We start from the raw sequence: 22,655 nt of genomic DNA on the forward strand, positions 1-22,655 counted from the left end.
CAAGTATGGCGATCTGACGGCATGGCAAGTAAAGAGCAAGGTTACAAGTAACCACCAGTACCAAATAACCAAATATTTGCCAAGTAAACTAGTCGTGGCCTCGTGGGATATAGTCTGTTTCACAACACTCTATAGCAGCACGAAGCGTGGCCTAAGTTTTGCATTTCATTGTTTCCCAATATTTTAAAAAAACCGCGGCAATTCTAAATGTTCGTATTATATTATTTAATAATTTTGGATTCCCGCCATAAAATTATCATTTTATCATAATTTATATTTTGTAAACATTCACCTCTTAGATAAAAGAATTTCGTCCATTTTTACGGCTATGAGTAAAGTGTTGTCCATCTGGTATTTTTATATATCTGTGGATAAGAGCCATCTCTGTCTTTCATAGAATATACCTATCTACAAATGAGCAATAATCATCGAGGCAATAACCTAACCTAATAGTAATAAATAAATAGAGAGATTATGCTTAAATAATATGTAGCTACAAAGTATACAATACATATTATACATATTGTTATAAATAACAGGAACACAACTTGCTCCACATAAGCGGCCTTTTTCTGGAAATCGTACTCCATAATCTGATGAGCAGTTTACACTTCACTAGTCTCATATCTCCAGCTTTCCAGTCGCGCACTGAGCCACGACTGAGGTTTAACCATTGTATCAATTCTGTGGTTTAACTGTTTAAGAAAAGTGTCCTATATTCTGATATTCATATAAGTATTTAAGTCATAATGTTAGTTATAACTTGACCTATTATTATATAAGACGTCGTAGTGTATATTCGGTAATCGGTATCGATAAATATTTATAATGTAAAATAATATTATAATTTATAAGTAATTTATAACGTGGTGGCTGTCACACGATTTAGGATATTATTATTTAAATTTTAAATTATTTTATTATCAATATCATTATTTTAATTATAAACCTTATCAGTATTTTGTCATAATCAAACGCATTTTTTGGGCGCGTCTAAACGTTTTTACTGTTTTTAGTCTCGTCCCATAGTCGCTACAATAATTAAAGCATAAGCATGTAATGTTATTACAGCTGACTTTCCCTACTGTTTATACTGTATCCAGACTACGATAAAGATAATGAAATTTTTGATAATCGTAAACCACACGTCAGGTAATGTTCGAATCACTCAAGACTCAACAGACAACGCTACAAAAATCAACCACTTTTAACTCGGAAAAGTCAGTGCCCCGTGGTTGCTGGATGTACAGAATTTGCTTTTGCTATATGACTGGATGAATAGATAAAACATTTATTTACGGCCGTAGCCTACGATTAATGATATTATATCGTTCTGTTGTCTTACATAATTGAATTCATTAAATACTTATTCATTTCAGTTGTGTCTAGAAAATAGTTAATTAATCCAGCTCTTCTTTTATTTTTACAATTATATCAAAATGTATACAAATCAGTATACTCCTCAGTATTCACAATATAATCAACAATATCAGCAATATCCATCTAATTACTATCAAATGTACAATTATAACCAACAACCTGCTTATAACGTTCCACCACCGACGCAAACAGCTGCAACTTTTATAAGTCCAAATGTACCAGTCCAACAACCACAAGTATCAACTCCCGGACAAAATGTTACAAGTTTGTGGATGGGAAGTGTATGTGAAACCATATTTTATAATTTTTTGGTAATAGATAACAATGAAGTATTATTATTTTAGCTGGAACCTTATATGTCAGAGAGCTTCATCACTGGCGCATTTCAAAAGATGGGAGAATATCCAAAGAATGTTAAGTTGATGCGTAATAAAAATACGGGTGAAACTGCTGGTTATGCATTTGTTGACTTCTATGATCCTGTATCTGTTATGCATAAACTTAATGGAAAATATATACCTGGTACTAATCCAGTAAGTAGTAATTTTATTTTTATTTCCCTGTCCATATTCATTCTGGGTCAATCAAATCAAACAGTTGTTTTATTATCTATTCGAATACCAGTAAATTTAAACATTTAATTTGTTTAAACCAAAAGAAATATGGACCATGTAAAAAAGCAACTTTATAAAAATAAATACAAGATAATTTTTAGTTTAACACTCTATAATACCAATTTCATACTTTTGTCAGGTATTTTATAAAACCTTTTAATACGCATGTATAATAGGTATATAATATTTTACTCATATATTTAGATAACACTATAACAGAATACTATGAAATAGAATGTATAGATATAATACACAATCATTATATAATATTTTATTAATACCATAATATACATTATGTATAAAATTACACACATTTTTCACAGTTGAGGTTGCTAGCCACAGCAGATGCTACTGCTAGTTTGTTTATCCAACCAATAATAATGTTATAATATTGTCCAATAAATGCTTACTGATACACACGCTAGGGCTTTTAATTTTAATACTAAATATGATTTATTACTCAATTTTTTTAGATTTTTTTAGTATTAATAAGCAATACAATATGGTATTTAAAAATAACATCCATTAATAAAATTACATAATAAAAAATACGAATAAATTATTTGATTAAAATAATTATAGTGTTTGACAATCATGACCGGCTCTTTAAATTAAAGACAGACTTTCTTCTCAGATTCTATCTGACATATTAATAAGATTTGTAGCAGCACCCCGCTTGTTCAACCTGTACACATCAGATCAACCCACTACCAAATTTTCCACCACTTGTTACTTTGCTGATGAGAATTTTTTCTCTGCGTAGTACAAAAAGTAGGGATTCAAACTCAACAAATCTAAATCCATCCTCTGCACAGTCACACTCAGATCCATAAGCTACCCCCTCTCCAACATATTCAGTAATCAATCTCTCTCAACTGTCCAAAATTTTCGTTACCTAGGTCTATATCTAGATTATCATCTCACATGGGCTACCCTCATACTCAACAAACGACTAGTTCTCTACAATTGTCTAAGACAGCTTCGCCACTTCCTCTTCTCATCAAAACATGTCACACTACATAACAATATTTTTATCTACAAACTACTTCTCAGACCTATCTGGTCGTACGGAATTCAACTCTGGGGATCAGCTAAAGACTCAAATATAAATAGAATCTAAAAATGTCAATCCAAATGTGTCTGGTGTATTATCGAATGATACTCTCCACAGGGACCTGCTCATTCCGATTGTCAAAAATTTTGTCAAAACTCTATACAAATGCTTCCACCGAAACCCCCTCAATCAAAACTCTCTTCTCGAACAATCCCAGGTTACCCTGGAGGCTTGGACGATGTTTCAAGTGTAACTGGTGCCATGACTTATTAGTCAACTAACCACTACCCACACCATGAAATACTATTATTGAACATTTCTATCACGTCAACCAAGCCATCTTATGTATTCCTCAATCTATTACTTGAACTTTATCTTTTACTTGTTGTAAAAATATTTTATACAGATTGAACAAATTAAAATAAATTTGACAAAATTATTATTATTATTATTATTATTATTATTGCCAGTTTAATATATTTACCAATTTATAATTATTTATTAGTCATACTATTATAATTTATACATTAAATTGTTGTGTTGTGTTAGGTATATAAGATGTGTTAAATATACATTGTTATACATGACTTATTTTTAAACAATTAATAGAAATCTTTAGGGTTTTTTTTTTCAGTAAAGCTTAGGTATTTATTTTAAAATATTTTACAGCCTGTAAGATTTAAACTCAATCATGCTGGAAATAATGGAAAAAATACTACGAGTGATAAAGATTTTTCTGTGTGGTTGGGTGAACTTAGCTCAGATGTAGATGACTATCAATTATATAAAACATTTGCTTGCCGTTATCAATCTATACGTACAGCTAAAGGTAATACTTAAAAATGTAAAATAATGTTCATTGTCATTAAAAATATTGTCTATAAATATTAAACACCATGTTTACTATAATAGTAGTTTAATATATAGTTATAACTTTTCAGTGGTCTTGGACAGTGCTGGTTACAGTAAAGGATACGGATTTATTCGTTTTGGCAGTGAAGAAGAACAAAAGCATTGTCTTAACAATATGAATGGTTTTCCAGGTCTTGGTTCTAAACTAATTAAGGTTAGCAGTGTCATACCAAAATCAGAACGCCATATTGTTGTGTAAGATGATTTCATTGTTTTGTTATTTTTCTAAATTTATTGTTAAGTGTGGACCTATAAAATTACAAAATGAATCTATTAACTAATTTTATTTTTTTTATTTTTACTAAAATGATTACAATACTGATTATATTTTAAATGGTGTATCTTAGTTTTTATATTTTTACTTAATGCTTAAACTATGTAAATTAAACCATGCTTTGTAATTGAAATATTGTAGAAGTTCTTAGAATTCTTATCAGTTAGAACCAAATATTCCCAAAATCAATTGTTGTTGTACTCCAAAATATTGTATAGTAGACAAAACTTAAGTGTTTTTTTATTCAAAACATTCTTTTAGTTCATCATCTCATGTTGATATTTGAAATAAATTGTACAAGAAAATAGGATTATTAAAATTCATACATTTAGGTTGTAATAAAACCAGTTCTTTAATAGGTTATCAAATTTTATACTTTTTATTACTTTTATCTCATACCGATAACACTCATTTAATCTGGGATACAAATAATACCTACAGTAGAGCCTTGATAGTCCGGTGAACGCGGTAATCCGGACAGCAAAATTCCATTTGTTAGTAAATAAATTTTACGAGAATTCTTGCAACCCAATTAATCTATAAAATATTGTTATCGACAAATACAATTTCGTCATTTTTATTATCTACTGTTCCTAGTAAAGACTAATACATGTATGTAGGTACATAATAAATCAATGCTTCTTTCAAAGTTTCTCCTTCAAAAGCTGTGAATGCACTGAATACTGTATTGCAATGGGCGGAAGATGAGAACATGTATAGTACTGATATTTTGTTGGTACGTTGATTAAGGGACCTCGCTTTTGAAATTAAAATTAAAAGTATTATTCACTAAAAAATTACAGACTACAGTAGGTACTTAAGGTCTACATACTGTTATAAACATTTTTTTTGTAATTCATTAGTTTAGTTTTAATTTAATTTAATTATTATTCTTTTAATTTAAAATGCAATAAATATAAAGATAGTGAAATTCAAAATAAAATCTTAGTAATCTGAGTAGGTAGGTAATTTTGAAAAACTTCCGGTAATCCGGAAAAATCGATAATCCGGACGATGCTCGGTCTGAATTCGTCCGGACTATCGAGGCTCTGCTGTATTTCCAAAAAATAAAAACAATTTTTAACTATGGCTCAAAATAACTTTTTAAGGTAATTATCTTTAATGATACATTAAAAAAAGCTCTAGATTATAGTTGCTATGATACTTTGTAAATTCTAAAAAAAAAATAACATTTAAAATTTTAAAAGTACTTTTTTTGTTTTTACATTTGTGCAAAACTTCAAAATAAGAATCGAAAATTAATTTTCAAATGATTCCACTAACCATATTAATTTTATTACAATATCCAATATTTATTAATCAGCTACCAGTGTTTTGTGGATATCAATATATCAATGTAGTATAATCAACATTGATAATAACAAAACTTGTTTTATATAAATAATATTACGTGTACTAAAATGAACTTTGTATGTTAAATCATAATATATTATGTTGATCATTCCTGATAATATTCTTATATCTACATTTTGCCAGAAATTTGAATAATATATATATTTAAGAGGATGTAGTGCAATACTTATTTTTTCTCTCAACTCTTCGCGTAACATGGATTACAATCATATAAAATTGTTTTTTTTTTATGATTTAAATAATCTTAAGAGTTACTTATTACAAATATTATACAGGATATTGTCGAAGATTTGACATTAGTTTTATACTTTATTATTATTTGACTTTAAAAAAATATATATATTTTTTGTTAATTTAAATGGATATTAAGAAATAAATTGTTTTGAGTCATAACTTAAGCTTAGTATTAAATAATATTGCAGTTTTGGTAATTATATTATTTCACTTCTATAACTGATATATTATTTTAGTGCTTCAAATGACTCTCAAGGGTATAAGGCTAGTCAAGATTATGGACAGTATTTTGAAACCAACTATTGGCATCGATACTCTATATGGAATCAACCAGAAAGTCAGAATTGTATGCTTAAGCCAGAACCAGCTATTGAAAATACTGTTCTTAAAACAAATGGCAATTTAAATCTAGTTGGTATGTCATCATATCTCAACAAAATATAACTAAATACATTTTAAAATTTAAAAATATGTTTTTAAAATCATAAATGTCATTTTAGTACCTATATTCTTTTATAAATTAAAAATTTTGCAGATTACAAAAAATCAATTGACGTAGATGCATTAAACAAAGACCTCGTCACACAAGATTACAATTTATGGGATGCGCTTGAAAGTTCTAAATGGCTACCACTCGACTCAATAGAAATTATTTAAATATTAAAGAACATTTAACCTAGTTTTTTTCAAATCTCATATTCCTTGTCTATACTTTATAACATGATATAATTATATTTTATATTTTTATATCTTTTAGAAATATAACTAAAGATAACAAAAAATTCTGTTGGATAAATAAAATTACTATTCAAATCATTATAACTTAGATTATTAATAAAATTATAACATAAACTATTGATTCTTATTTAGATTGATTAACCAAAAATTATATTAATTCCATTTGTATAATATCATGATTGTTATACCTACCTACTAAATAAGTTTTAATAAATCTATAATCCTTTATGTTCTAGGTAACCGTTGTTTTCTGAAATAATTTCTTATTATATTTATGTTTGTTTGATACTGATAAGGTGATTTTAGTTGTAGTTATGTAATTATGTTTTGATGTAACTAAGTTAAAATATTAAACAACAATGTATATCCTGTATTATTTTTACTTATATTTTTTTAATTAAGGCTGACTCAAATTAAACATGTATTTTAACTATTATTTTAATCAAATTTTATAGTTACAAGTAATAGCATTGATTATAAATGTGATTTATTTATAATTAAGAGGATATCACCACACTAAATCCATTTACTCGGAATCATTTTTTTTTTTTTGTGTGTGTGTTTATAAGTAATCTTAGAGTAAAATCACCCATTACAAGAAAGATAAAGGATAATATTTTTGAGGAATGACATCAATATTATATTTTATTGTTATTTGATTTTGTATTCAACTTTCAAAATAATCAAAAAATGTTGTAAATTTAAATGACGTTTAAATTGTTTTGAGACAGTATTTATTCAAAACTATTTTATACTATAAATGTAAAATATCTAAAAAATAATTATTTACTTTTGATTTTATGAGTTGCTATTTTTACACATAGTTGGATATATTGCATATAAGTGTGATTTTTTTTTTTTTAAATTAAAATATGGTATTAAATATATATTCTAGTTATACATTTTAAATTAACTATTCCAGGGCATGGCAGAATCCTACAGGTTCCACAATAGAAATTCTGCCAAATAGGTATCCGAACTATGCCTTCGTGCTTACTCCCAGACATAGCGCCATACAAAAAAAAAAATTAAGTAGTAAGTAGGTACCTCATTTTCTAAAATTAAGTGGCTATACAATGGTAATATTCTTGACTAAGCAAGTAATCTATCTTAAATTCCTATCTAGAACTCAAAAGTGATTGAAATTGGAATTCTAATTTATGAATACATTAGTAGTATCTAATAATACTCCCACAGTCCTACCAAGTACCAGTTTTATATTTTCATACTGTACTTAAAATAATAATATTTTGGTTATTTAAATTTATTTTGTTTTATAATTTTACAAAAGTAAAGTTTTATTGGAATATTGTTTATAAAAAGGCAAGCTTTTGTTCAGAAGTTTAAATAGCTATTGAAGTAGATTAGTTATAACTTATGACTGATCATAGGCGCACATTCAGTCTTAAACTTGGGAGTGCTAAAATCTTTTACCTCAAAGTGACTAGTGGGAGACTTTCTCTCTACACACCACCTATACGGTTACACTTAATATTTCAAAAAATTACTACATTACTACATTAAAATTCTCAAATTAATGAATATGATTTTCAATATATCCTATAACCGATTATTATAACGACTATTATAATATAATTAAATGAACAAGTGTTGAAATTAGGGTTGTCTACATTTTCACTACTTTCATCATTTTTTTTTACCCAATTTAAATGTACTGGAAATATTGAAACAAGTAATATAATGTGAATAATATAAAATTTGTATTTACTGCAGGCTAATAACCTCAGGAGTTGAAGCCTTATTTAAATTTAAAAAAAAAAAAAAAAAAAAATATAAAATATTACATTTATTACTTGACATTGAATTAATAAATTGTTGGTATTTATGCAGCAAAATGGAAATAATAATAAAATAAAATAATTTAATATCAGTGAAGTTGTCACTGAATCAAAAACACCATATTAAAAAACTACTAACTAAGAATAGATAGCTGAAAATTTCTATACTATCAAACTAAATAATTTTAGTTTATATCATTATTTTCATATCAATAAATCATCATTCCGATAGACATTGCAGTATACGAAAACAACATTTTTAGTAAAAATTATTGCATTACCGATATAAACTGGAAATAATTCATTCTAAATGCAAAATTACACTTAAAACAAAATTTTCAATTCAAAATAATTTGGGGGTGCTAATTTAAGACTTAGGGGTGCTAAGCACTCCCTGGCACCCCCGTATGTGCGCCAATGTAACTGATTAGTACCTAATTGAAATGTACCAAATATACAATATACCATAAAAATAATTAAAATGTTGCAAGATATCATTACATAGGTATTTGTATCATTTGTGTCTGACAAGAAGCAGCGTGACTGTGTCATAACATGTATTGATGTGCGTTTGCAAAATTTGATGGATATTTGAAGGGAGCCTTTACCACAGAAGGAGCTGAGACTCCATCACAAAAAAAAAATCATTTATAAATAAATTTAAATAAGAAAAATACTAAATAAAAGGATAATATTTTAATAATTTATTATACACTATAAAGTACCTATTATTATTATTTTTAGAAAGACTTCTTGATACTAAGTAAAGGACATTATAAAAGCTGAAAACTGTTGATTGAAAAATAAATTTTGAAATCGATAACTTAATCCTAAGCGGTCATATACCTATCTCATTTATTCATACACTGCAAATTGTTTCAATTATAATTATTTACAGATGGTAAATCACTTAGTTATGTTACTATTTATTAGCACGCTTTAAGATATTTTAGATCGTGCTTATTAGTAACATGTAAACCTTCAATGTTACGATTAACCCAAACCGTGAACGTGTTTCAATTTCTAATTAATTTTTTGGATTTATAAAATAAAAATGTTAATCACAAAGTTTTAAAATAAATAGTAAAACATATTGAATCATTGTTCGTTGTACGTAAAACTTGAGATTATGTTATGTTGACAAAAAAATTTGAGAACTCGAGTTCGTAGTTAAATTTTAAACCAACACGACAAAAGTTTTATTAACGATTGTTCAAAGAAGCGTCGAGACGGCAAATGTGGAGAATTTGTGGAATCATATTCAATTTGACTGCTGTCCGGCGGCAACATTGCAGTTAGTGACAAATTGCGTACCACAGATGGCGCTGTCCACAGAAGTGCCATCGGACAGTCGAATGAACACTTACAAGAGACTGATTTCGGGACAGGATAAACAGTGACTGACATTCGGTGTAAACGGGTAGACGTTTCCGTTGTTTTACCTATGCCCCACGACACCCACAATCGCATCGATAAGAGACCGAACGCAAACGTTCAGTCATGTTTAGTAACCGACTCGCACCACATCGGGTAAATTGCACATCACATATAACCGTATTCGTGAGTCCAAATGAGCATACTTACCTGGCGTGGAGGTCAACCGTGATCATAGAGGCGGTTCCTCCAGGATGAGGCCGGTTCATTGCACATAGAACCGGTTGACCCCTGTGAGTATCCCTAATGTGGATACCTCGGGCGCAGAATTTTTGATAGCTGGGACTGCGTCCGCGCCGTCCCTACATAATACATAAATACTTCGCACATTCATGATAATTACTGTAGAAACACTCGACTTATTACGAAATTGTCATAAATAGTGTCTGGTCATTTCCACATGAATGAAAATGATCATTCGGTTAATGAGAATTACGTATTATTTTATAATCTGACAATATTATGCTTCAAATTAAATAAGTTTGATTGTGAATTATATGTGTTATGACGGTCTTACATGACGCATTCGTAAGTGTAATAATTCCTTGTCTTCTATTTTACTATTTTAATAAATTCATACGACTGATCTAGATGCATAGAAAAGGCATCGCATGAATATTTGTGAATGCATTAAATCATTTTTTTTCCTACTATCGTGGATTCTAGCTAGAACCGTAGCCTGTACGCATTTATCTGATACTATATTTAGTGCTTTTCTAGAATACAATTATTAAAAGTGCCTCAAAATCATGGATTTTAGATCACTATTGATTCGTTAAATATTTAGTAAAATATGTAACTCAGAATTAGAGTAATAAACTATAAAAACGGGCACACTACGGGTCACAGCTCGCAGACACAGGCCTCAATCATTAATAGCAAAATTAACAACAGTTAACCTCTCTTACATAGTTACATAATACAGTAACCAGTTAACCACGACCAGATGTCACTGTTAAAGTCGAACGCTAGGACCGTGCAGGATATGTAAACAAATACAAAACAAAACATATTTTTTTACAATTAAAAGTTGTGAAGTTGAGTTTAAAATTAAGAGCTTATTTTTAATACTACTTGAAACAACATTTGTAATTATTTACTAAACTAAAATCAGTTTGGAAATTTAAATCAAAATCAAGTTTATTAATTATTTATTGATTAACTTTAATAGTCTTTGAGTATTTAGGTAATTAATATAATAATGTATTTATAACATGTTTGAGAAAAAGTCTTGTGTTTTATTTTATGTCAAAAACATCTGGGTTAAACAAAAACAAGTTAAGTTAATTTTATTTAATTTTGTGAACTATTGTAGGAATAAAAATTGCTGGTAGGTACACATTTTATAAGGTTATAAGTATGCTAACAAAATGTGTACTGTTAGCTTTTGCACACATAAAATAGTAATAGTTCTTTGGTCTAATTACATGAACAATTTTAGGTTCCGATTATTTTAATTTTACCTATAAGAAAACAAGAAACTTTTTTTAACTTAACTTGAGTTAAAAAGTTAATATTAAATTTTGGTTAACTCTTAACTTAATTCAATTGATGGAACATTTTAAATTAACTTTTAACTATTAACTTGATTTAAATTTAAATTTAACTTAACCTAACTGAGTTAAAAAAAAATCATTAACTTGCCCAGCCTTGGAATAGACTATAATAACTAATAATATTCTATTCTATATAATCAATAGTGAAAGTCTATCCTATTACAAGCAGAAATAACTAATATAAAAATGTAAAGAGATTATGATTTTATTTATATTAATAGTAGCCAGTAGGTAAGCTCTTCTACTATAAATGGAAAACCGTATTATTAAAGACGTTATCTAAAAAAACAAAAATAACTTAACGATTTTTTAGCCACATGGTTAGGTTAGGTATATGGTTTATTACTTATTAGTTATTACACAGACACATGGCGTTTCAATAAGTTTTGATTTAAATTTATTTATTTTACATGATATAGGCACATTAATATTTTTATGTTGCTGTTTTCGTATAATACAGTATCTGCCATTTTAATTAAATAGGTATTCAATTTTGTAGATTTACAGATATACTAAATGATAAAAATATAATTGATAAACTATTATACGAAAACAGCAACATAAAAATATTAGTATTAATATGTTACCTAAATAATCACCCACATGGTAATAAATATATAATGACAACTTAGGAAATTGTAGGCCGTAATATTTAAATACAAACATAATATTATTCCAATCTCCTATCTGATGATCTCTACCTGACTTTGCACTTAACGTAATAACGTATATCATGCATATTTTTTAAATGTCCATCAAAATCCACTAACCTGCACAAACTATAAATTTGAAATGTGTATAATTTATATAAAAAGAATACAATTTAAAAGTAAGTAAACAGTTTATGTATTTAATTTTTATTGACTCAATAAAATGTACAGTAATATCGTAATTTATTACATATTAATATTATACTATTTCGTTGTATTTAATATTCATTAACGTATATTTTAAAAGCGGTAAATGTATTTATTGAATACAATTTTTTTAGTAATTTTGTATTTATGTTACTTTTGTGAATAATATGTTAATTTTATTATTATAATATATTATCTACTTATTAACTTTAACTATTTTTAAACTAATAAGGTACGAAGTGAATAGAAACTAGAAACATAATCAGGAAAGTTATTAGGTACTTCGACGTCTCCTCGACCAATATTCGTTTTATCGATATCACACCAAAAACAATTCGTTATAGCTACGTATGTGTAAACATTAAGTTAAAAAAAAATTGTTATGATTAAATATTTAAAAGGCGTAATATATTATGAAAACTAAGTAAAATGCCATTTTATAATATCACAAATACCTATGACGAAAAATAAGATTAATTGTAAGATTTATTGTTAAATACTTAGTCAAGTAGTCAACATATTGTTTATACATTATTAATTACAAAAAATAGGAGTGGTTTTATATTTATATATATTTAAGTATACTTCTACATTTCTACGTCCATCCAAGTAATTGAACAAATTTGTAGTATTACAAAATGGAATTTTACTTAGTTTCCATAATATATAACGTCTTTTAAGGATTTAATCATTATTGAATTTATTTTATTTTTAAACTTAATGTTTACACATACGTAGTTATAACGAAGTGTTTTTGGTATGATTTTTTGGTTTGTTTTATAAAATAAGTCGTGAATCGTGATTTTATTTATTTGTATATAAAAATAATAATATTCAGCTAGCATCGTTGGCCTTCTGTTATACCTTACATTTTAGGTTTTTTATCTATAGAATATTATATAAACAACTTTTCCGCCACTAGGTCAGCATTCCATGCTCATATCGTTACATCTAACCCATTAATTATTAATTATATCCAATGGGATTTGAGTCATAGATGGCCATGATGAAAAATCACAGAACTAAGAGACGTGATACCTGCATATTGTGTTATTGTCTCCGTTTTACGAGTGCGTAACATAGCAAATTTTACGCTCAGAAGAACACGTGTAGCTGTTAATTTAAAATTTAGAGTGAATTGACCTTTTGTAAAATTTTGAGGTAAGATTATTAACTAGACAACCTCATAGGCTTTTATTATATTTTAATTTAAAAGCGAGTTATGAGTATTTTAAGATGTAAAAACTATTTACAATGTTTAAAGATTTATAACTCGCTTTAAACAGAGCTACACGTCATGTTCTTCTGACTTTCTGAGCGTAAAATTTGAGATGTTATGCACTTGTAAGACGGAGATAACATATGCGGGTATCACGTTCTCTTAAATTTAATAATAGATTATTTCACGCTAATATTAAAGCTAACAACGTATTTAGGAGTATGAGATTTATTTTTAGTATACAATAATTTTATTATTTTGCTCAAATGAGGTTGGTCACATCTCACGATTAGGTATGCCTGGGCAAAATCCGTAATATACTAAAATATGATAATTTTCCCAAGAATTATGGACAGTTTGGATTTTGGCCACAATCAGTACTTTCATTTCAGGAGGAACATTATGAAAGATAGGAACATTTATTATGTCTCATGAGTGTCAAGTGTAGTAATCGATTTATAATATGTGAGGGACGGCGCGAACGCAGTCCCAGCTATCAAAAATTCTGCGCCCGAGGTATCCACATTAGGGATACTCACAGGGGTCAACCGGCTCTATGTGCAATGAACCGGCCTCACCCTGGAGGAACCGCCTCTATGATCACGGTTGACCTCCACGCCAGGTAAGTATGCTTGTTGGACGTGTACCGAGATCTTATATCATGTGCTCTAGTAATCCAAAAATGGTACACGCTCATAGCACACCAGCTACCACATTAGTTACCCGACGATGACGGTAACCAAAGATCGCTTCCAAGGTTGCGATGACAATTTTATAAATTAAAAACGTTTATGGAGATTTTAAAAATGTTATTACGTGGCTATATGATTCGGTAAATGCCTGCTGAAAAAGGCAGTCGACGAGCAGCGCTTTCTATGAGTGAAGAGGAAAACGCACTTTTTGATTCCGCCGTCACAGCTTAGTGCTTACGTTTGAAACATTCACCGCTGGGCGCAAGTGTTTCTTTTTTTAAGAATACTGAATAAGTAATAAATAATAATTAACCATTATAATATTATTCTCCTTGCTATTACAGTAATAATACAATTTGTAAACTTAATTTACGATTGTAAATAATTTTTGGTTAATATACTAACCGTGTCTACTTTATAGTTTGTACCAGTAGCTGTAATCTGTAGAATATAATAAAACTAGAATTTAATAATTTTTAGAAATTTATATTTTTTAAATAATCGCCAATCAATATTTTTAAATTGTATGATATATTTGTTCGCCAGTGTTATTGTTAAGGCTGTATTTACTGTAAAGTAAGTACTAACTACCAACAATAGGGACCAAAGAAAAAGTCACTTCTATTGGAAAACAATGATGAAGCTGAAGACTTTTTTAATTCAGTATAAAAGAATATTATTTAATCTAATATTTATTGGCACTTATGAACACATTCTCTTTAAAATAATAATAAATATAGATAGAGGGGAATTTTTCTCAAAATGATTCAATAAATAAGAATTCAGGTGAATTTGAGTATATTTAGTTAAGTATTGTGTACCTATCTAATTATTCTAGTCCTATAAAAATCTTATAACTAACCTAATTTAAATCCGTCCACTAGGTAGTAGCATTGATTATAGAATTCTATAATCAATGGTAGTAGTGTTAATATTTTTAACATAGGTACATTAAAAAGTTTTTTAACACATTTAAAATAACATTTTGCTATAAAGAAAACCAAATTTAGTGTATTATTGTATGAACTTTTATTCAATTTTAGGAATTCTGGAAATTATATAAATAACTGATAAAAACTGTTGTGGGCTTTTGTTTTGAGGTTGAATATAAGATATAACTAATTTAGTATGGTTAATGTCCTCTAATAGTTAAATCTATTTTTCGTCAAATTTTAAATTGGAGTTAAAACAATATGATTTATTGGTAACAGTTGGTTGTTGGTTTTTATGTAATATATTTTATGTTAAATATAAATCTAGTTAATTATTTCAGTTGATATTTATTTGAAATGGACAATGAACTTCTAGACGTCAGAAGATTTACAAGAAATACACAAATTTTGATTTATGAAACTCTGACCACTTGATTAATTAATTAAATTAGTTTTTTTTAAATAAATTATTATTATGAATAATTGAATAGGTAAATAAGTACAATGAATGAATAAATAAATAGGCCAATAGGTACTTTTATAGGTTATCATTTACAATATCATCAACAACAATTTTACACCTCATAATCACAACATTTTATTTTTCAATTAGGAATTCCATTTTAATATATTATAGTTTAATCTTAGAGATGTTTAATATATTATACTTATCTCATAAAACTTTAAAGCACCTATTTATCTCATTAATAGCTTCTCTGTACATTTTTAAATAATTATTTATGCAATCATCATCTACTTAATTTTTTAATGAATTTAAAAAAAAATCTATGGTAAGAAAATTTTATGGAAAATAACTTTTTTTTTCCGGTTAGAGTCGACAGCAAAGAAGGCTTGTTTGCACAATACTACTCCTCTGATATCATTGTTTTTGATGAATGACATTAATAACATTTAAACGCAATACTTTACAAACGATTTTACATAGCACACATAATTAACATCAGAAATTGTCTTCTGCACTTCTTCAGTTAATACTAAACATGGAAAATAATTTGAATAGGTATTCAACTTAGTGAAGTGTAATTATAGGTACTTAGATTTGGCCTCAGTGCCATAACTATGAACTTTTAGGCTCGTGTGCAATGATATTTATTTTGAGGCCACAAATTATTATCATTACTGTTGTTTTCAAAACATAACAAGTAAGTTAAAGTTACTTTATTAGTTATTACTTTCCATCATAAGCGTGCGCAGGTTTTCTTGGCAGGGGAGGCAATACCTTAGATCCAGACTCCAATCCCCCCCCCACGATTTTTCCCAGACAAAACCTTGGTGTGAGGCAATGATAATTTAAATTAATCCACATACAAAATCAAGTAGGTATATGGTTCTATTAAATCATGATATCATTCTATGCGGTTAGTTAGATTAAACATAAAATTATCAAAAAAGCTTTTAATAAGTTCTTTCTAATAATAATATCTTTATTTATCAAGGAGTTATAAAAAAAAAAAATTAGAAATACATAATGAAAAAAAATTAATAAATAAGAAAAACTTTTAAAATAGGTAGGTAAGTATAATATGTTTTATTAATGTTTCATAGTGTAGGTACCAGTATATCAATAATGAATATTGAACATATACATATAATTATTTAAATGTTATCAAAAATTGTTAGGTAAAATATACGATCTTGTTGAAGCAGACAATTTTGCAGGGGAGGCAGGTGCCTCCTGCCTCCCCTGTGCATACGCTTATGCTTTCCATAATCATTCCAACAAATCCATATCCAGTGTTTTTTTTAGTGTGTAGTATGACACATTTTGTGCAGTGAGAAAAGTAATTGTGCAGTGAAAATTGTTACTTCGTGCAGTACAAAAAAAGAATTTCAGGGTGATAGGTATATATTATTGTATATTATAAAACAATAATTGAGTAAACTTCAAAATAAAAAAAAATGTTTCTATTAAAATTAATAATTGATTATAATATTTGGGTATAATAATTAAACTATCTTAATATAATTCCTTATTATTTATTCAAGTATTGAAAATAACCAAAACTGATTTTTTTTTTCATCTCTATAGTTATGCGATTCCCTTCTGTATAGATCTTGAATATTATGTATAGAATATGTCCCTTTTTATATTTACTGGTATTAAGTTGTAGTGTTTTGGATCTAGATAATCTATGCATTTTTGACCAAACACTTTTATAGAATACTCCATTCTGACATCAAATTCTCTTTTTTCTCTTTTAATTATTACCTTTTTCATATCAAGCAAGGATTCAAAGTTTTTAATTATATATATAGTAGTTATTTTTTATATACAGACTAAAATGGTAACACATCTAATAACTTAAAGTTTTCTTTAGTTGAACCAATTAAAGTGTTTTTACTTAAACATAGCATTTGCCATTTTGATTCTGTAAAAATTATCATTTTGACTATTATTTGATGTAAAAGTATATTACGAAAATTATAAAGATTTATTTTTTATTAATTACATTTTAAAGCAGTTTGACATAGCAAAACATTTATATGGATATTCTAAAAAATTTCAACATTTCCAATGTCTATACTTAGTTCAATAAGAGAAAAAATATTTTTTAAATCATACCTATAGAAAAAACTATTTTAATAATACTAATACTTATAATATAATATTTTGTGAACATTTCAAGTATTTACAGTTATTCGTTTTAAATGATAAATTGTTAATTTATGATGGGTGAATATCTAATGTTGAAAAAATCTAACTTCAAACACTCATAAAAAATTAATTTTACTTTTCAGTAGGTATACTTTTTTTCAAATCTTGATGAAGAAAATGTTTTAACATTTGAAACAGGTAATTTTTAATTTTAACATTTGGTTTTTAGAAGCCCTCTAGAGCTGGAAGTACATATATACATTGCAAACTTTTCACTTTCAATTGTTAAGGAACTGGCCTCCAACCAAATTTGTACTGAAAATCATATTCCAAATATTTTATATATTAAATAATTTCAATTTGTTTCTAAGGTCATTGAACGAAAATTGGTACACAATTATAGGTCCTTCATAATTAAATAACAAAACTTGATTTGCTCTAAAATTGGTCTACAACTTAAATTAATAAAACTTTCACAAATTATGTTGCTATTCAATCAGGGTGATTGGGAAAATTAAATGATTTGATAGCAGGAGTATTTATGTAATTATTATAATTTATAACTATTGATTACATGCACATTTATTATTGTTTTATTTAAAATATAGTTAATAAAATATAAAACAAATATATAACAACATTATTATTAATTATGTGTGTTCCAATTGTGTGTATTGTTAGTTTTAATATTGCCCTGTTTTGTAATAAAAATAAAATAAAAAAATATTAGAATCTAATATAAAGTTTTAAGATACAATATTATCTGATTTTTCGTTGGTTTTTTGTTTAGTATTTTAATAAGTGGAATGTGGATGTGAACTATGAAGTACCTATCACACTTCAAAAATGCTCACTCACATCCCTTCAATAATTTAATATTGACAAAAGCAAATAATATTCTTAGTTATATTCCATAAATCATAATATCTAAATAACCAGTATTCACTTTAACTGTATTTTTACTATTTTCGTCTACAGTCTGTACAATATGGAAATACGGAATTAAAATTAAACAGATTTCAACACAAACATTGGGTTTAATTATTGAATAGTAACTCTATACAATATTATATATTTTATAATCAATAATAATTGAACATAATGAGCATTTAAAAAATAAATGTTTGTTAAGATCTTTTGCGCCATCTACGAACCCAATGTATAACTAAATAATTTGTTTTCTCTCGTTCCGTAAAGCAGTATGGCTGCTGTTTAATGATATATTATTATTAATATTTAATACCTTAAATATAATATAATATATTATTTACATGATGTTTATAATATTTGAAATGTACCTATGATATATTAGTGTTATTATTCACGGTGATGGTGGTCGGTTAGTCGTTACAGAACATGAAAAGGTACGTACGATCGAAATCGGTTTCGCATATTATTATAACTGGTTCACTAATTAATAACATGTTTGATTCACGAAACGCTCTCATAAATCAATACATTATATTTATTAAAGGTTACAAAATGGAAACAATTTAAGACTACCTGTTTAAAACGTAAACTGATGATACTACACGAGTTGGTCTAATAAATAGAAGTGGTACCCATTAATAATATTATATTTTGATATCTTCAGGGAATAGTGATTAATCTTTTGTCGATTGTCGATGGAGTGTATGAAATATCGATACCCAGTACGGAAAACAAAATATGTAAACGAATCCCCCTCGACTTTTCGCGATATTTTCTTTTAAATACCGTCAAGTGTAATTGAATTAGTGATGTGATGTGTCATGTGTGGTAAAAGTCAGTAATTTGTTGGCGAGCGATCGATCGTTCGAATGAGCGGTAGCAGCGGCGACGTAAAAGCCGCGTTCATTTCTAGCCGACAGATGGCGGCGCGCCGGTCGCCGTTTGTGGTCGCGCCGCTGGCCAACCGATTTCCTTGCGATTTGTCGACGGTGCGTCGTATCCGACAGCTGCCGACGGCCACGCGACCCGTTCACCGTCGGATCGTCGACCGCGACAAGTCGAACATTGACCGATTAGTCGCACGCAATCAGTAAACTGAACCGGCGGTCGTTCCGTCAAACAACCTGGGCCCAACGGAACCGATTCATTATATAGGTAACCGTCAATGTGGCAATCGGCATACTTACTTGGTGTCGAGGTCAACCGTGATCAATGCGGCGGTTCCTCCAGGACGAGACTTTCCCATTGCACTTCGGGAAGGTTGACCCCTGCGAGTATCCCTAATGTGGATATCTCGGTCACGTAATTTTTGGTAGCGGGACTGCGTTCGCGCCGTCCCATAAGATCGAAATGCGATATGATAATGATACATAATTACCGCAAATCATGCTACGTGAAAAGCGGTAAGGTGTGAAGTATGCACGTTTGCTTCCTCCCGAAACCTTTTGAAATTTTAGTCCATTCGAAAAATGTTGTTGTAAGGGGATAGGCGCCCATTAGTGTAATCATGATATAATAATATTGTGTGTTGTAATAATACTCAGTGTAATAAAACATTCAGCCATGTTAGTAGGTTCAGTAACTTGTGTGTTCTGTAAACAGGTAGTGTGTCTTATTGAATTCACAGGTGTTCAATGGGTACGTTTAGTTGAGTGTTCAAAACTGCACGGACTAAACGTGAGCGTCGTCGACGTAATAATTTACTAGATAATAAATATCATCAACGCTGCGAGAAATGACCGGCAGCTTCTATATTATTAATTAATTTTGTAATTACACACATCAATAAATTTCAAAGAGTAAATTACTACTTGAAATTTAATGTAATATTTCAGTTTTTCTTAATCTTAATTTCTCTTTAAATATGCATCATTTTTTTTTTTTTGTAGATTTATGAATATTATTACAAAAATAGTCAGTATTTTAACGTAAAATGTCGGTATATTATTGCTACTAGCTGGGTGTGAATGACCTTATGTTACGAGTACTTTCATAGTATTAAACAGAAAAAGTAAATAATACTGAAAAAAGAAAATATCGAAATACAATCAGAAATAAACATTATTAATAGTTATGGTGTATATTTTACATATTGTATGATTGTAATTTGTAACAGTTGACAAAAGAAATCAAATTATATTTCCGCTGAAATAATAAATTGAAGAACATATACCGAAAAACGCCACACGGTTAAATTGTTACCGGTTAGCGCCTACTGCCTAGAAACTAAACACTGTTCGTGCATAATAATATTCATAATACAGGAATTAATTACATTATTTTTGATTTTTTAAATAATTATTCAATATTTTTTATCATAATCCCGTTTAATTTCTTCAAATTGACAAAATTACGAATTTATGCATATTTGTGTTATGTAAAATTTGGGTCGTAACTATCTGTTGTTATCTATGCTTTGCTATGAGTATAATATTTTCCTATACTATATAGGTATTGCTTTATAAAAGTAATACATCAAATAATTTATCATTGCATTTATACTATTACGCATCCATTGTTATATAGGACATGTTTTCATTAAGCAGATCATTTTTGTTCATTGTTGACTTCTTTTTGAAATACATTTTTATAAGAGACTAAATATAAAATAATTGATTTTTTTTATAATTAGAATAATCAAAATCTATAAGTACAATTGTAGGTATTCCAGTATATTTTTGTTACATTATTTAACGATAAGCAACAAAATGTATGTAATAGTAACTTAAATTGATAAACATTGTACTTTGTACTCAAATTATATTCTTTAGGATTTACTTCAATCATTCAATTACTTAAATGTTAAAATTTCAACATTTTAGTTTGAAAACTGTATTCTTAGTTCTCACTATATACATATGTATTATACTACCAACATTTATTTGTATTTGCAGGGGGATAAGACCTGTTGCACAAGTACAAAAATCCTGTGTATAAACATCAACGTTCATTCAGAATATCTTTTGTGAATAAGTACAGTATATCGTTTTTGTCACATCAAACATCTATATCGAATAAAATAAATGCAATAAATTATTGTTTACTGATTAGTGAATAACAACATTGACAACTGTTGCGCTCATAGGGGGCGCTACATACCAATCGACGTTTTAGAAAAACAGTTATCGTACCTCCTAGGAACGTAACTATGTCCTAAATAACTCAATAAACATTAATAATTTCTCAAGACTGTCTTAGACAACCCCTGGTCCGATTGCCGGTTGATATAATTGACAAGCGACTGATTTAGTTGTGATAAACTAAGGATATGAACCGCTTTGTGGTGGCTAGAGTACATGATATAAGATCTCAGTACTCATCCATCGAGCATACTTACCTGGCGTGGAGGTCAACCGTGATCACATAGGCGGTTCCTCCAGGGTGAGGTCGGTTCATTGCACATAGAATCGATTGACCCCTGCGAGTATCCCTAATGTGGATACCTCGGGCGTATAATTTTTGGTAGCTGGGACTGCGTACGCGCCGTCCCTTGATAAGAACTCATTTGATTTAACAATCGTACTATTAATTACACAATTATACGCTTGCTGTTGTGCGGCTTGTTTAATAGCAATGTTAACAGGACCTGATCACGGAATTTGTTGCTCACGTCTTGTCACGTATGACATTTATTTTACTGGTTTCAATAGTGTGGACATTAGAATAAATTGATGTGTAAATAATATTTTAGGAAAGAACATATTCTGAGCAAAAGAGTAGGTTTTAATTCTATATTTTAATTTTCAATCGAGACGTGAGCATTATTAATTTGTGATATTTCACATACCCATATCTTGTTTGATAATGAAAAAAAATTATAAAATCGTGACGCTTAAGTACATATAATGTTCTTATCTAAACATTTGATTACAAGTCAAGTCACCCTAATATCTAAACTAAATACTAATAGCATACCATTTAAACTAGTGAATGAAGATATGCATGATAAGTATCGAGTTATAATGATATAGTATTAGTATACGCACATTACACACCCACTATAGGAAGTATATTATATTAATAGGAAAATTATTGAATA

At 28.3% G+C, this 22,655-nt stretch overlaps 1 protein-coding gene and 4 non-coding genes across 5 annotated transcripts; 4 read left to right on the forward strand and 1 right to left on the reverse strand.

The window, feature by feature from the left end:
- Nucleotides 1-996: 996 nt before the first annotated feature.
- On the forward strand, nucleotides 997-7,376 carry Secp43 (tRNA Selenocysteine associated protein). The gene is made up of 6 exons (XM_089220483.1): nucleotides 997-1,661; nucleotides 1,725-1,913; nucleotides 3,718-3,877; nucleotides 3,990-4,155; nucleotides 6,079-6,257; nucleotides 6,378-7,376. The coding sequence occupies exons 1-6, from the start codon at nucleotides 1,440-1,442 to the stop codon at nucleotides 6,497-6,499; spliced, it is 1,038 nt and encodes a 345-aa protein (XP_089076609.1). The 5' UTR covers nucleotides 997-1,439; the 3' UTR covers nucleotides 6,500-7,376.
- Nucleotides 7,377-9,955: 2,579 nt separating this feature from the next.
- Nucleotides 9,956-10,118, forward strand: LOC149058716 (U1 spliceosomal RNA). Its single transcript, XR_016190664.1, has one exon. It is a non-coding gene; the product is annotated as a U1 spliceosomal RNA (small nuclear RNA).
- Nucleotides 10,119-13,912: 3,794 nt separating this feature from the next.
- LOC149058717 (U1 spliceosomal RNA) lies at nucleotides 13,913-14,075 on the reverse strand. Its single transcript, XR_016190659.1, has one exon. It is a non-coding gene; the product is annotated as a U1 spliceosomal RNA (small nuclear RNA).
- Nucleotides 14,076-19,795: 5,720 nt separating this feature from the next.
- Nucleotides 19,796-19,957, forward strand: LOC149058718 (U1 spliceosomal RNA). Its single transcript, XR_016190665.1, has one exon. It is a non-coding gene; the product is annotated as a U1 spliceosomal RNA (small nuclear RNA).
- Nucleotides 19,958-21,945: 1,988 nt separating this feature from the next.
- LOC149058719 (U1 spliceosomal RNA) lies at nucleotides 21,946-22,108 on the forward strand. The gene has a single exon (XR_016190650.1). It is a non-coding gene; the product is annotated as a U1 spliceosomal RNA (small nuclear RNA).
- The last annotated feature ends 547 nt before the right edge of the window (nucleotides 22,109-22,655 follow it).

Source organism: Diuraphis noxia, unplaced genomic scaffold, assembly GCF_037042655.1.
Source record: "Diuraphis noxia isolate RWA-SAM2 unplaced genomic scaffold, SU_Dnox_SAM2 contig0002, whole genome shotgun sequence".
NCBI classification, from domain to species: Eukaryota; Metazoa; Arthropoda; class Insecta; order Hemiptera; family Aphididae; genus Diuraphis; species Diuraphis noxia.

Coding starts and splice junctions, on each gene's coding strand:
- Secp43 (XM_089220483.1), top strand. CDS start 1,440: ATGTATACAAATCAGTATACTCCTCAGTATTCACAATATAATCAACAA. Junction 1,662..1,724: donor CAAGTTTGTGGATGGGAAGT/GTATGTGAAACC, acceptor TTATTATTTTAG/CTGGAACCTTATATGTCAGA. Junction 1,914..3,717: donor ATATACCTGGTACTAATCCA/GTAAGTAGTAAT, acceptor AATATTTTACAG/CCTGTAAGATTTAAACTCAA.